Below are 16,233 nucleotides of genomic sequence, written 5' to 3' on the forward strand. Positions count from 1 at the left end.
CATTACTGCTGCACAAGATGGCTCTTTCAGTAACAAACGACGGGGGGGGGGGGGGGACAGGTTCCCTTACATTTAGGTTGTTGTGCCAGCGTGGCGGTCGCAGGACACATTGCCGGCTACACAGCTGGGGATCAGCTGACGTTACTGAAACCCAATAACACTGGGTCGTATGTTTTTACTGTGCAGCCTGCACTTCTGAGCCGCAACTGGCGGTGTTGGAGCCCAGGAATAGCAGTTCAGGTGGTAGAAAGATGAACACAGCAGGAGACCTGGATGACACCCAATTACTTAATCAGGCAGAGGAGTGGCAAATTCCTGCGAGATCCAGGCCTGGTTCATTTTCAGGAAAGTAAGCCGGTCAACGTTATCGGAGGATAGTCGCATGCGACGGTCTGTTAGTACACCACCTGCGGCACTAAAGACACGTTCCGATAAGACACTAGCCGCAGGGCAAGCCAGCACCTCCAATGCATACTGGCTTAGCTCTGGCCATGTATCCAGCTTAGAGACCCAAAACTTGAACGGGGAAGAGCCGTCTGGGAGTACAGTAAGAGGGCAAGCCATGTAGTCTGTCACCATCTGACGGAACCGTTGCCTCCTGCTGACTGGAGCCGCCGGTGATGGTGTAGACATTTGGGGCGGGCACACAAAAGTGTGCCAGAGTTGTGCCATACTGGGCTTGCCTTGGGCAGAGGCACTGCTTCTGCTCCCTCTTTGGGCAGAGCCTCCCCCACTGCCTCGACGCACTGAGCTGCTTTGTAAAGCACTAGCAGCACTCCTCTCAGTTGGACAGGAGAAGATGATGGAATTCACCAGTGTGTCGTGGTACTCCCGCAATTTACGCTCCCGGGTCAACGCAGGGATGAGGTTTTGGACGTTGTCCCGGTAGCGAGGATCGAGGAGGGTGAACACCCAATAATCAGGCATGTTGAGAATGTGGTCGATGCGGCGGTCGTTTCTCAGGCACTGCAGCATGAAATCCACCATGTGCTGCAGAGTGCCAACCGGCCCAGAAACGCTGTCCCCTGCTTGAGACATGATCTCTGCCCGCTCGTCATCACCCCACCCTCGCTGTACACACTGACCACTGGACAATTGTGTCGCTCCCTCCTCTGGACGGAGCTCTTCCTCCTCCATTGACTCCTCCTCATCCTCCTCACAAATTGGCCCCTGCGTACCCCTTTGTGAGGAACCACGTGGCGCTGACTCTCCAGAAGCTGATGGAAAAGGTGACTCCTCATCCTCCACCTCTTCCACCACATCATCCCTTAACCCTTGCAAAGTTTGCTGAAGCAGGCAGATAAGGGGGACAGTCATGCTGACTAGTGCATCATCTGCACTTGCCATCCGCGTGGAATAATCAAAAGGACGCAAAACCTGGCAGACGTCCTTCATAGTGGCCCACTCTGTGGTTGTGAAGTCTGATCGGCGCTGACTGCGACTTCTTTGCGCCTGATGCAGCTGGTACTCCATAACTGCTTGCTGCTGCTCACACAACCGCTCCAACATATGTAACGTGGAATTCCACCGGGTAGGTAGGTCACATATGATGCGGTGTTCCGGAAGGCGGAATCGGCGCTGCAGAGCAGCAATGCGGGATCTGGCCAAGCTGGAACGCCGCAAGTGAGCACACTCTAGGCGGACCTTGTGCAGCAGGGCATCAAGATCCGGATAGTCCCTCAGAAAACTCTGCACAACCAAATTGAGCACATGTGCCAGACATGGGATGTGAGTGAGGTTGCCAAGGGCCAAAGCTGCCACCAGATTTCGGCCATTGTCACACACTACCATGCCTGGCTGGAGATTCGCTGGCAGTAACCACACATCGCTCTCCTGCTTTATAGCATTCCAGAGCTCCTGCGCTGTGTGGCTTCGATGCCCCAATGAAACTAGTTTCAAGACGGCCTGCTGACGTTTGGCCACGGCTGTGCTCATGTCGGTCATAGGTAAACGTTCACGGGTCCATGTGGGGGTGGACTGTGACGGATCCTGCAGAGAGGAATCAGAGGAACTGGTGTAAGAGGAGGAGTCGATGCGTACAGACTGGATTCCTGCAATCCTTGGAGTGGGCAGGACACGTCCTGCGCCACTCGCACGATCTGTACCTGGCTCAACAACATTAACCCAATGGGCAGTGAGGGAAACATATCGCCCCTGTCCATGCTGACTGGTCCACGCATCGGTGGTGAGGTGGACCTTGCTACTGACGGCGTTCAGTAGCGCATGTTTTATGTTTGCCTCAACATGCCTGTGCAGGGCAGGGACAGCCTGCCTGCTGAAGTAAAAGCGGCTGGGCACCTTGTACTGTGGGACTGCCAATGCCATCAAGTCACGGAAGCTGTCAGTCTCCACCAGCCTGAACGAGAGCATTTCCAGGGACAACAGTTTGGCAATGCCTGCATTCAGAGCCTGTGCTCGGGGGTGGTTGGCCGAGAATGCCCGCCTTTTCTCCCATGCCTGTACTACCGATGGCTGTAGAGTAGACTGGGAGTGTGAGGATGATTGGGAAGGTGGTGCTGTGGGTGGAATTACACAAGGTCTCTGGGAGGAAGCCAAACCAGCTGTGCGTGAGCTGGAGGAAGAGGCAACACGAGCTGAAGAGGTGGTAGCTGCCGCTGTTGGTTGGCCTACATCTTCAGTGTGTTTCTGTAACTCCACCGCGTGCCTGGTCCGCACATGTTTCCACATATTTGTGGTATTGAGGTTGCTGACATTTTTCCCTCTTTTTACTTTATGATGACACAGCTTGCATTTGACAAAACAAATGTCATCTGCAACTGTGTCAAAAAAGGACCAGGCACTGCAAGTCTTGGGAGCGCCCTTTTTGGCTTTGGAAAGAGACAGGCTCCTAACGGGTGCCAAAGTGGAGGCTACAGGCTCCGCAGTCTTCCCCCTCCCTCTCCCTCTTTGGCCCGTAAGAGGAAGCTCTTCCTCTGAGCTGCTCCCACCACCTTCCTGTTCCTCACGCCACGATGGGTCAAGGACCTCATCATCTCCACTACCCTCTGCCACCAACTGCTCCTCCTGGGTAGTCTCAGCAGCACAGTACGCACGAGAAAGCGGCACCTGAGTTTCATCATCAGATGCGTACTGCGCTGTGGTCACCGGAGGCACTGGCCCACCTGCCTCTTCAGAGTCAGAGAGAAAAAGGTGTTGGGCATCACTGCACACTGCCTCTTCTTCCATTTCTCCAATGCTGCTTGGCTGGCCCCCTGTTTCCAAGCCAAGAGATTCAGAGAACAGAAGTAGAGACGGCTCCTGTCCTGGGCTCTCTGACTGCCTGGCCAATTTGGCAGGTGGTGAAGAGACAGATGGCTGCTCTCCAGTGCTCTGTGCCTGAGAGGATGTGGCACTAACTGAAGTCGATGCCGAGGCGTTAGCTGCCATCCACCCGACAACGGCTTCAATTTGGTCTTCACGCAGCAGCGGTGCACGGCGCTCTCCGACAAAGCTGCGCATGAAGGACTGTTCCCTGCTGAAACTGAGTGACGACGAGTCACCGGCGCCCGCAGCAGGCACAGAATCACCACGTCCTCTCCCTGCTCCTCTCCCTGCTCCGCGCCCACGCCCACGTGCCTTACTCCCTGCCCTCTTCATCTTGGTTGACAGATAAAGATAAGCAGAAAAGTACTAAGGCCTTAGTGTGCTTATTCCTGTAATGCTCCTCCTAACAGGTGTAAGAAACACTAATGTTGTAAATTGTGGACTAAACTTTATTATTTTGCAAATGTGGCCTACACAAGTGTAAGTTGTGTTTGGTGAACTTAACCTTTTTTTTGGTGCAGATCGGGCTACAGAGCTAGTTTAAATCACACGGAGACCGTGCAGACAGCCGTAAACGGCGCTGCAAGGCCAAGAAACCCTCCTCTCGGTTATCCTATATAGTGTTTTTCCACTATTTAGCTGGATACGAGTGGAAAGACACTAATAGGAATTTTTTTTTTCAAATTTTAAACTGGCTGCACTATTTGAAAAAAAGGAAATTGTTTTTCAAGGTATGAGGCAGTAACGCACCCTGAGCTGAATCCAACCGGCTATGGCTGCACACAGACTACAGGGCGAGCTGCGCTCACACAGAGACCGTGCAGACAGCCGTAAACGGCGCTGCAAGGCCAAAAAACCCTCCTCTAGGTTATCCTATATAGTGTTTTTCCACTATTTAGCTGGATACGAGTGGAAAGACACTAATAGGAATTTTTTTTTTCAAATTTTAAACAGGCTGCACTATTTGAAAAAAAGGAAAATTTTTCTCAAGGTATGAGCCAGTAACGAACCCTGAGCTGAATCCAACCGGCTATGGCTGCACACAGACTACAGGGCGAGCTGGGCTCACACGGAGACCGTGCAGACAGCCGTAAACGGCGCTGCAAGGCCAAAAAACCCTCCTCTCGGTTATCCTATATAGTGTTTTTCCACTATTTAGCTGGATACGAGTGGAAAGACACTAATAGGAATTTTTTTTTTCAGATTTTAAACAGGCTGCACTATTTGAAAAAAAGGGAAATTTTTCTCAAGGTATGAGCCAGTAACGAACCCTGAGCTGAATCCAACCGGCTATGGCTGCACACAGACTACAGGGCGAGCTGGGCTCACACGGAGACCGTGCAGACAGCCGTAAACGGCGCTGCAAGGCCAAAAAACCCTCCTCTAGGTTATCCTATATAGTGTTTTTCCACTATTTAGCTGGATACGAGTGGAAAGACACTAATAGGAATTTTTTTTTTCAAATTTTAAACAGGCTGCACTATTTGAAAAAAAGGAAAATTTTTCTCAAGGTATGAGCCAGTAACGAACCCTGAGCTGAATCCAACCGGCTATGGCTGCACACAGACTACAGGGCGAGCTGGGCTCACACGGAGACCGTGCAGACAGCCGTAAACGGCGCTGCAAGGCCCAAAAACCCCCCTCTAGGTTATCCTATGTAGTGTTTTTCCACAATAGAGCTGGAGACTGGTGGAAAAACACTAATAGGAAATTTGAGAAAAAATGTGCAGCAGGCTGCACTAAGAGCAAAAAAGAACAACTGTGTGAGGCAGTGTGAACCCCCCCTGAGCTGAATACAACCGGGTATATGGCTGCACACAGACTACAGAGTGAGCTGCACACACACACACACACAGAGACCTTGCAGAACGCTGTTAAAACAGCGCTGCAAGGCAAGAGCAAGGTGAACAGTGAAGAACACACAGCGTTTTGCTAAATTAGCCTTTGGAAAGGAAAATAAAGCAATTAGCTAGCTCGACTGGCCCTCAGTTAGAACACAGCGTCCTGTCCCTAACTGAAATCACAGCAGAGTGAGCGCAAAATGGCGGCAGCGCTTTTTTATAGTGCAGAGTGACATCATTTCAGCAGCCAATCCCAGCCTTGCCAGTACTTACATGCCCACCATGCTAAACAGGATGTGCCCACACTTTCATTCATTCCTCATTGGCTGCTGCGTTCAATTTGAATTCTGGGAACTTCCGATTCCGGTATCCGATACGCGGGAAGTATCGGAATTCAGTATCGGAATTCCGATACCGCAAATATCGGCCGATACCCGATACTTGCGGTATCGGAATGCTCAACACTAGATATGAGACATGGTTTACATACAGTAAACCATCTCATATCACCATTTTTTTTGCATAATCCACACTACTAATGTTAGTAGTATGTATCTGCAAAATTTGGCCGTTCTAGCTCTTAAAATAAAGGGTTAAATTGCGGAAAAAATTGGCGTGGGCTCCCGCGCAATTTTCTCCGCCAGAGTAGTAAAGCCAGTGACTGAGGGCAGATATTAATAGCCTGGAGAGGGTCCATGGTTATTGGCCCCCCCTGGCTAAAAATACCTGCCCCCAGCCACCCCAGAAAAGGCACATCTGGAAGATGTGGGAGCTTTCTAGGTAAGTTCCCACGATCTATGAACAGCCAGCAGAGGGCGCCTCACCGCAAATGAAGCTAAATATAGATCATTGATCTATATTTAGCCTCATTCCCCGGGGTTTTGCAGCAAGGAGCAGCCTGCATTAGCGGAACTCCTTGCTGCAAAATGTTTTAACCCCTTCAGAAGGATTTACATCGTTGGACTTTACAGATCTGTGGAAGGTAAGTATATTGTTGGTTTATTATGTTTTTTCTTTTACAGAACGAGGGTCTTCAGTGATTGGATTGGGCGTTAAAAAAAATATTACAACAACCTTTGTTTTTATTTCATTAAAATAATTTATAATAATGTGTGTGTGTTTTTTTTAACCCTTTCATTCAATTGGATTAATAATGGATAGGTGTCATAATTGACGCCTCTCCATTATTAACCCCTTCCCGACCTGTGACACAGCGTATGCGTCATGAAAGTCGGTGCCAATCCGACCTGTGACGCATATGCTGTGTCACAGAAAGATCGCGTCCCTGCAGATCCGGTGAAAGGGTTAACTCCCATTTCACCCGATCTGCAGGGACAGGGGGAGTGGTAGTTTAGCCCAGGGGGGGTGGCTTCACCCCCTCGTGGCTACGATCGCTCTGATTGGCTGTTGAAAGTGAAACTGCCAATCAGAGCGATTTGTAATATTTCACCCATTATAACGGGTGAAATATTACAATCCAGCCATGGCCGATGCTGCAATATCATCGGCCATGGCTGGAAATACTAGTGTGCCCCCACCCCACCGATCGCCCCCCCAGCCCCCGATCTGGCCGGTACACTGCTCCGGCTCCCCTCCATCCAGTGCTCCGCTCCCCCCGTGCTCTTGTCCGCTCCCCCCGTGCTCCAATCACCCCCCCCTGCATTCAGATCCACCCCCCCTGTGCTCCGTTCCACCCCCCCCATGCTCCGTTCCAGCCCCCCCGTGCTCCGTTCCATGCCCCCCGTGCTCCGTTCCACGCCTGCCGCGCTCCGATTCCCCCCCCCGTGCTCCGATCCCCCCCCCCTGTGGTCCCCCCCCACCCCATCATACTTACCGATCCAGCCGGGGTCCCGTCCGTCTTCTCCCTGGGCGCCGCCATCTTCCAAAATGGCGGGCGCATGCGCAGTGCGCCCGCCGAATCTGCCGGCCGGCAGATTCGTTCCAAAGTGCATTTTGATCACTGAGATAGATTATATCTCAGTGATCAAAATAAAAAAAATAATAAATGACCCCCCCCTTTGTCACCCCCATAGGTAGGGACAATAAAAAAATAAAGAAATTTTTTTTTTCCACTAATGTTAGAATAGGGTTAGGGTTAGGGGTAGGGTTAGGGTTAGGGTTAGGGCTAGGGTTAGGGCTAGGGGTAGGGTTAGGGGTAGGGTTAGGGGTAGGGCTAGGGCTAGGGTTAGGGCTAGGGTTAGGGCTAGGGTTAGGGGTAGGGCTAGGGTTAGGGGTAGGGTTAGGGCTAGGGTTAGGGTTTCGGTATGTGCACACGTATTCTGGTCCTCTGCGGATTTTTCCGCTGCGGATTTGATAAATCCGCAGTGCTAAACCGCTGCGGATTTACCGCGTTTTTTTCTGCGCATTTCACTGCGGTTTTACAATTGCGATTTTCTATTTGAGCAGTTGTAAAACCGCTGCGGAATCCGCACAAAGAAGTGACATGGTGCGGAATGTAAACCGCTGCGTTTCCGTGCAGTTTTTCCGCAGCATGTGTACAGCGATTTTTGTTTCCCGTAGGTTTACATTGAACTGTAAACTCATGGGAAACTGCTGCGGATCCGCAGTGTTTTCCGCAGCGTGTGCACATACCTTTAGAATTAGGCTATGTGCCCACACTGCCGATTGGCCGCTGCGGATTCGCAGCAGTATTCCATCAGGTTTACAGTACCATGTAAACATATGAAAAACCAAATCCGCTGTGCCCATGGTGCAGAAAATACCGCGCGGAAACGCTGCGTTGTATTTTCCGCATGTCAATTCTTTGTGCGGATTCCGCGGCTTTTTACACCTGTTCCTCAATAGGAATCCGCAGGTGAAATCCGCACAAAAAACACTGGAAATCCGCGGAAAATCCGCAGGTAAAACGCAGTGCCTTTTACCCGCGGATTTTTCAAAAATGGTGCGGAAATATCTCACACGAATCCGCAACGTGGGCACATAGCCTTAGGGTTAGGGTTGGAATTAGGGTTGTGGTTAGGGTTGTGATTAGGGTTATGGCTACAGTTGGGATTAGGGTTAGGGGTGTGGGGGGGTTAGTGTTGGAGGTAGAATTGAGGGGTTACCACTGTTTAGGCACATCAGGGGTCTCCAAACGCAACATGGCGCCACCATTGATTCCAGCCAATCTCGTATTCAAAAAGTCAAATGGTGCTCCCTCACTTCCGAGCCCTGAAGTGTGCCCAAACAGTGGTTTACCCCCACATATGGGGTATCAGTGTACTCAGGATAAACTGCGCAACAATTACTGGGGTCCAATTTCTCCTGTTACCCTTGTGAATCTAAAAAAATGCTTGCTAAAACATCATTTTTGAGGAAAGAAAAATGATTTTTTATTTTCACGGCTCTGCGTTGTAAACGTCTGTGAAGCACTTGGGGGTTCAAAGTGCTCACCACATATCTAGATAAGTTCCTTGGGGGGTCTAGTTTCTAAAATGGGGTCACTTGTGGGGGGTTTCTACTGTTTAGGCACACCAGGGGCTCTGCAAACGCAATGTGACGCCCGAAGACCATTCCATCAAAGTCTGCATTTCAAAAGTCACTACTTCCCTTCTGAGCCCCGACGTGTGCCCAAACAGTGGTTTACCCCCACACATGGGGTATCAGCGTACTCAGGAGAAACTGGACAACATCTTTTGGGGTCCAATTTCTCCTGTAACCCTTGGGAAAATAAAAAATTCTGGGCTAAATAATTATTTTTGAGGAAAGAAAACGTATTTATTATTTTCACGGCTCTGCATTATAAACTTCTATGAAGCACTTGGGGGTTCAAAGTGCTCACCACACATCTAGATAAGTTCCTTTCGGGGTCTAGTTTCCAAAATGGGGTCACTTGTGGGGGGTTTCTACTGTTTAGGCACATCAGGGGCTCTGCAAACGCAACGTGACGCCCGCAGAGCATTCCATCAAAGTCTGCATTTCAAAACGTCACTACTTCAATTCCGAGCCCCGGCATGTGCCCAAACAGTAGTTTACCCCCACATATGGGGTATCACCGTACTCAGGAGAAACTGGACAACAAATATTGGGGTCAAATTTCTCCTGTTACCCTTGGGAAAATTAAAAAATTCTGGGCTAAATAATTATTTTTGAGGAAAGAAAACGTATTTATTATTTTCACGGCTCTGCATTATAAACTTCTATGAAGCACTTGGGGGTTCAAAGTGCTCACCACACATCTAGATAAGTTCCTTTCGGGGTCTAGTTTCCAAAATGGGGTCACTTGTGGGGGGTTTCTACTGTTTAGGCACATCAGGGGCTCTGCAAACGCAACGTGACGCCCACAGAGCATTCCATCAAAGTCTGCATTTCAAAATGTCACTACTTCACTTCCGAGCCCCGGCATGTGCCCAAACAGTGGTTTAACCCCACATATGGGGTATCATTGTACTCAGGAGAAACTGGACAACAACTTTTGGGGTCAAATTTCTCCTGTTACCCTTTGTAAAATAAAAAATTGCAGGCTAAAAGATCATTTTTGAGAAAATAATTTTTTTTTTTTATTTTCATGGCTCTGCGTTATAAACTTCTGTGAAGCACTTGGGGGTTCAAAGTCCTCACCACACATCTCGATTAGTTCCTTTGGGGGTCTAGTTTCCAAAATGGGGTCATTTCTGGGGTATCTCCAATGTTTAGGCACACAGGGGCTCTCCAAACGTGACATGGTGTCCGCTAATGATTGGAGCTAATTTTCCATTTAAAAAGCCAAATGGCGTGCCATCCCTTCCGAGCCCTGCCGTGCGCCCAAACAGTGGTTTACCCCCACATATGGGGTATCAGCGTACTCAGGACAAACTGGACAACAATATTTGTGGTCCAATTTCTCCTATTATCCTTGGCAAAATAGGAAATTCCAGGCTAAAAAATCATTTTTGAGGAAAGAAAAATTATTTTTTATTTTCATGGCTCTGCGTTATAAACTTCTGTAAAGCACCTGGGGGTTTAAAGTGCTCAATATGCATCTAGATAAGTTCCTTGGGGGGTCTAGTTTCCAAAATGGGGTCACTTGTGGGGGAGCTCCAATGCATAGGCACACAGGGGCTCTCCAAACGCGACATGGTGTCCGCTAACAATTGGAGCTAATTTTCCATTCAAAAAGTCAAATGGCGCGCCTTCCCTTCCGAGCCCTGCCGTGTGCCCAAACAGTGGTTTACCCCCACATATGAGGTATCGACATACTCGGGAGAAATTGCCCAACAAATTTTATGATCCATTTTATCCTACTGCCCATGTGAAAATGGAAAAATTGAGGCGAAAAGAATTTTTTTGTGAAAAAAAAGTACTTTTTCATTTTTACAGATCAATTTGTGAAGCACCTGAGGGTTTAAAGTGCTCACTAGGCATCTAAATAAGTTCCTTGGGGGGTCTAGTTTCCAAAATGGGGTCACTTGTGGGGGAGCGCCAATGTTTAAGCACACAGGAGCTCTCCAAACGCGACATGGTGTCCGCTAACGATGGAAATAATTTTTCATTCAAAAAGTCAAATGGCGCTCCTTCCCTTCCGAGCCTTACCATGTGCCCAAACAGTGGTTTACCCCCACATATGAGGTATCGGCGTACTCAGGAGAAATTGCCCAACACATTTTAGGATCCATTTTATCCTGTTGCCCATGTGAAAATGAAAAAATTGAGGCTAAAAGAATTTTTTTGTGAAAAAAAAGTACTTTTTCATTTTTACGGATCAATTTGTGAAGCACCTGGGAGTTCAAAGTGCTCACTATGCATCTAGATAAGTTCCTTGGGGCGTCTAGTTTCCAAAATGGGGTCACTTGTGGGGGAGCTCCAATTTTTAGGCACACGGGGGCTCTCCAAACGTGACATGGTGTCCGCTAAAGAGTGGAGCCAATTTTTGATTCAAAAAGTCAAATGGCGCTCCTTCCCTTCCAAGCCCTGCCGTGCGCCCAAACAGTGGTTTACCCCCACATATGAGGTATCAGCGTACTCAGGACAAATTGCACAACAACTTTCGTGGTTCAGTTTCTCCTTTTACCATTGGGAAAATAAAAAAATTGTTGCTAAAAGATAATTTTTGTGACTAAAAAGTTAAATGTTCATTTTTTCCTTCCATGTTGCTTCTGCTGCTGTGAAGCACCTGAAGGGTTAATAAACTTCTTGAATGTGGTTTTGAGTACCTTGAGGGGTGCAGTTTTTGGAATGGTGTCACTTTTGGGTATTTTCAGCCATATAGACCCCTCAAACTGACTTCAAATGTGAGGTGGTCCCTAAAAAAAATGGTTTTGTAAATTTCGTTGTAAAAATGACAAATCGCTGGTCAAATTTTAACCCTTATAACTTCCTAACAAAAAAAAATTTTGTTTCCAAAATTGTGCTGATGTAAAGTAAACATGTGGGAAATGTTATTTATTAACTATTTTGTGTCACATATGTCTCTGGTTTAACAGAATAAAAATTCAAAATGTGAAAATTGCGAAATTTTCAAAATTTTCGCCAAATTTCCGTTTTTATCACAAATAAACGCAGAATTTATTGACCTAAATTTACCACTAACATGAAGCCCAATATGTCACGAAAAAACAATCTCAGAACCGCTAGGATCCGTTGAAGCGTTCCTGAGTTATTACCTCATAAAGGGACACTGGTCAGAATTGCAAAAAACGGCAAGGTCTTTAAGGTCAAAATAGGCTGGGTCATGAAGGGGTTAATTAGGCTTAATGTCACCTTACAATAGCAAGGTGGCATTAACCCTTCATTACCCCATATCCCACCGCTACACGGGAATGGGAAGAGAGTGGCCAAGTGCCAGAATAGGCGCATCTTCCAGATGTGCCTTTTCTGGGGTGGCTGTGGACAGGTGTTTTTAGCCGGGGGGGGGGGGCAATAACCATGGACCCTCTCCAGGCTATTAATATCTGCCCTCAGTCACTGGCTTTACTACTCTGGCGGAGAAAATTGCGCGGGAGCCCATTTTCGCCATTTAACCCTTTATTTTAATAGCTAGAACGGCCAAATTTTGCACATACACACTACTAACATTAGTAGTGTGGATTATGCAAAAAAAAATGGTGATATGAGATTGTTTACTGTATGTAAACCATGTCTCATATCATGTCGGGTTTTAGGAAGGAGAAAGCAAAAGCCGGTAATTGAATTACCGGCTTTTTGCTATTTCGCGGCTGTATGAAGTAAGAATATATATACATATATGTGTCTCACTGACATATATATATATATATATATACATATTCTATGTGTACATATTTATTCTACCTATTCTACTGTAAGATGTCAGTGTGATTTTACTGTACACCGCACTGAATTGCCGGCTTTTCTCTGTAACAGCGCTGCGTATTTCTCGCAAGTCACACTGCTGGTCCGTGTGTAATCCGTATTTTTGGGGCTTCCATAGACTTTCATTGGTGATTCTCGGCCGAGAAACGCTGACAATCGCAGCATGCTGCGATTTCACTCGGATCCTGAATACGGCCGAGAAAATATCGGATGATGGGAGCTGCCCCATTGATTAACATTGGGACGAGTGCTATGCGATTTTTTATCGCATTGCACTCATCCGTATTACGGTCTAGTGTGACCCCGGCCTTATTGTGTCATACGGATCCACACTAATTCCGCTTTTTTTTTCTTAAAGAGTATGAGGTTTATAATAAATTTTCAAATCTTTTTTTAAAGCTCAGTTTTACTTAGACATGTATTTTTTTTTTACTTTCAGAATGCAGCTTATTGGATCCATATTGATAGTTTATGGGTAGCAATGGGTACAATTTAGAAGAGCGTGTTCCCTATTTACATAGATCACACATGCTGATTTGTTTTAAGATTTTTTTTTTTTGTACATTTTTTTTCTTAACCAAGAAGCAAAAGCACTTTACCAAAAAGCAGAACAAATATAAATGAGACAAAGACTAATTGTAAAAAAAAAATCCTGCTGGTACATCAACTATATCTTAATATACTCGTTAGCAGCTGCGTACTAGACCCGAGATGGTCTGATATCGTAAAGCTCAGTTTGAGTGATTTGTCACAGATTGAGGGTTATAAACTTTATGATCTTATCTAAGATATTACTGTGTGTATATTGTGAGTGCTACAGATACCAAATCAAACAGCTCTGCAACATTTGCCCATCCGAGCCTAAAACACCAAGTTACGGATACAGAACTCATCCTGTTCCTCTGGCGCAGTCACTTACCGGCTCTGAAAAAAATGAATCCTTGCTCCTCGCTGTAGGTGAATCTGTTTCCAGCACTTTGCACTGTGCGCAGATAAGTTATACAACTCCTCCCTGGCTCTCATGTTACAGAATACAGCACATTGTAGGGGAATGCTGAAACATAAGTTGTGTAACCACTCTTGTTTCCTGTTCCCTAACACCAAGGTGTTTTCAAAGTCTTTTTGTTTTGTAATGTATTTTGCACCTGGACAGGCAGGGGTAGACATATCGCACGTGGAGAAGGAGCCCTCTCGACTAGAGCTCAACTAGAAAAGCTCTGCACTAAATATTGTATATATTCGTGACAACCAATCAACATGTAGGATTGCCCACCATACCAGGTAATACGTAGCCATGTTGGATGCTAGCATTACGGTGGTTGGCCGGTCGTTCTGTGTCATGGAGTCACACTGTGTTCAGGAATCAGTTCCATGAAGAGTTGATATAGGAGGGAGAGCAGAGATATTTTCAGGGCCAAATATTTTCCTCTCTATAGTAAAAGCGCTGTTATCTGCTTTAGAGGCATCTAGGAAGGGTTATACTTGAATATTGCCGCTGCACCATTGAAACAAATGTCATTGTCAGGATTATATGCCAGTTGATTTCCCTACCTGTGACCGTGTACGTATTCGAGTGTTGTTGGTTGGAATGTTGTCTACTGCCCATCCCTGTCGGCCTCTAGATGTTTTGCCTCACATCTGCTCTAAGAAAGGGAGGGGGGGGGGGTACAAAAACTGGAACCAGAGGAGGTAGAGGAAAACCCGCGACTATAGCCATGTCTCTCCCTTGGATAACTGGCATCGCGCCATTTATAAACTTGGTTCCGATGATAGTTCTCAGTGTCACGGAGAAATTTTTATCTATTCCTTTCCTGAAGTTAAATCCGGACATCCTCTATGGTTTTATCCATTTTCAGAAAAAATCTCTCTAACGTCTCCGCCATAAGGCTGCTGCTCAGTTTCTGCTTTGTGGAATTAATCTGTTCCTCTAAATCCTTGATTTCCTTCAGAAGGAACTCAATGGTTAGGATAATTACGGTATGCCTGTGTACCTCTATTTTCACTGCATCTAATCCAGTTAATAGTTTTGGGCCTAGGAGCATTGTCTGCACGTCAGGAGAGTAGCCTGCCTGTGAAACAAACTATACCGCCTGTGTATCTCAATTTTCACTGCATCTAATCCAGTTATTAGTTTTGGGCCTAGGAGCATTGTCTGCACGTCAGCAGAGTAGCCTGCCTTTGAAACAAACTATACCGCCTGTGTATCTCAATATTCACTGCATCTAATCCAGTTATTAGTTTTGGGCATAGGAGCAGTGTCTGCACATCAGCAGAGTAGCCCGCCAGTGAAACTAACTACACCGCCTGTGTATCTCAATTTTCACTGCATCTAATCCAGTTAATAGTTTTGGGCCTAGTACCATCGTTTGGGCACTCAGTTCTGCTTGGTTTTCATCCATTAGTTGTTGTGCCAACAACTACAGATACAGAGTTGCCAATTGGTTAAGCACTAAAATGAGTGGCTAAAGGCCTGCTGCTGGTGGAAAGGGGATTAGGCGTGTTGGAAAGGGAAAAAAAGGTTGCGTCTGTGGGGTAGGTGGTCAAGCAACAGTAACATCTGTAGAAGAAAGACCATCTTTCAGCTAAAGTAAGATGTCTACTTCTTTTTGTGGACAATCTGATATGATCCCTTTCTTACGACCATCGCTACAAGCATCGCCAAAAATTCTAGATGAGGCACAAAAACAGCAGGTGCTTGAACAGATATCAAGTGCTCGTTCATGTGGGCTCTCTTCCATGTCAACTTCAACATCACAACTACTCCAGTCATCAGAGTTGTCACCCCAATCGCACTTGCTTCCTCACAGCTCCCAAGTCTCCAGCCGCCCATCAGAGCATGGGGTAACACACATGGTTGAGTCTGTAGAGCTGTTCATGCATACTATAGCCTGGGAATCAGAGGTCAGCTCCAGAGCTTCTGTGAGTCCAGATGAGGAAATAATCTGCACTGAAGCCCAGAATCTTTGTGAGTCAGATCCAGGCCCAGATGAAGAAGGTTCTGAGCATAATGTAGACCCTCGTTCCAAAACTGCAACTCCTGTTGGTGGAGACAATGAGGAAGATGATGATGAGACTGAGATACCTGATTGGAAAAAAACTTGACTTTTTGGTCGGGGCAGGAAGAGGTTAGCTCTGAGGACGACGGGTGTGAGAACACACAGGATGATGATGACGAGGATGTAGACCCCACTTACTGTCGACCCCCAGTCCGCCAGTCCATGAGGCCAGCAGAGGAGGTGGAGGGGGATGCTAGTGACGAGTCTGACGATGAGGTAATGGTTTGCATTCCTGGACAGAGACGGAGTACTGGAAGCATGTCAACAACTGCATCCTCAACACCAACTGTGCCTCAGACCAGAAGTCATGGTGGCTCTTCAGGTCGCACGGGCTCTAAGCCTTGCATAACCTGGGCATTTTTTGACATCGCAAAGGATGAACCAACTCATGTTGTCTGTAAGATTTGTCAACAAAATCTCAGTAGAGGCCAAAAAATCACTAGCTTGTGTACTTCATGCATGAACCGTCACATGGATATGAGGCATAAGTTGCAGTGGGAAGCTCACTGTGCTACAATGCGGCCTAGTGGGCTGGCTCAACCACCGTCTGCCCCATCAAGTGCATCCACGTCCTCTTCTTCCTCTGTGACTTTGGGGGCAGCAGTCGCACATGGTTTTGGATGCAGACCTTCCACCTCTTTACCGCAACAGCCAGTGTGATTGGCAGGTCGTCAGGACATTTGCAAGTGGAAACACCTGCTGGTGTTGAGCGCTCTCCGACATCGACACCACATTTTGATCAAGGCAATATAACATCTCTGCCTGCACCTTCCTCACAGACCAGCAGTTTTCCGGGGACACCCTACTCAACTCCGTCTAAGCAC

General features: G+C 47.2%; 1 protein-coding gene across 1 annotated transcript in view; it reads right to left on the reverse strand.

The window, feature by feature from the left end:
* LOC138638766 (cytochrome P450 2K1-like) overlaps nt 1-13,388 on the reverse strand; it is a 76,633-nt gene extending 63,245 nt beyond the window's left edge. Inside the window, exon 1 of the mRNA XM_069728334.1 lies at nt 13,273-13,388. Coding sequence (XP_069584435.1) covers nt 13,273-13,376 — 104 coding nt within the window. The 5' untranslated portion in view covers nt 13,377-13,388. The remainder of the gene's footprint in view (nt 1-13,272) is intronic.
* Between the last annotated feature and the right edge of the window lie 2,845 nt (nt 13,389-16,233).

This window comes from Ranitomeya imitator, chromosome 5 (genome assembly GCF_032444005.1).
Source record: "Ranitomeya imitator isolate aRanImi1 chromosome 5, aRanImi1.pri, whole genome shotgun sequence".
NCBI classification, from domain to species: Eukaryota; Metazoa; Chordata; class Amphibia; order Anura; family Dendrobatidae; genus Ranitomeya; species Ranitomeya imitator.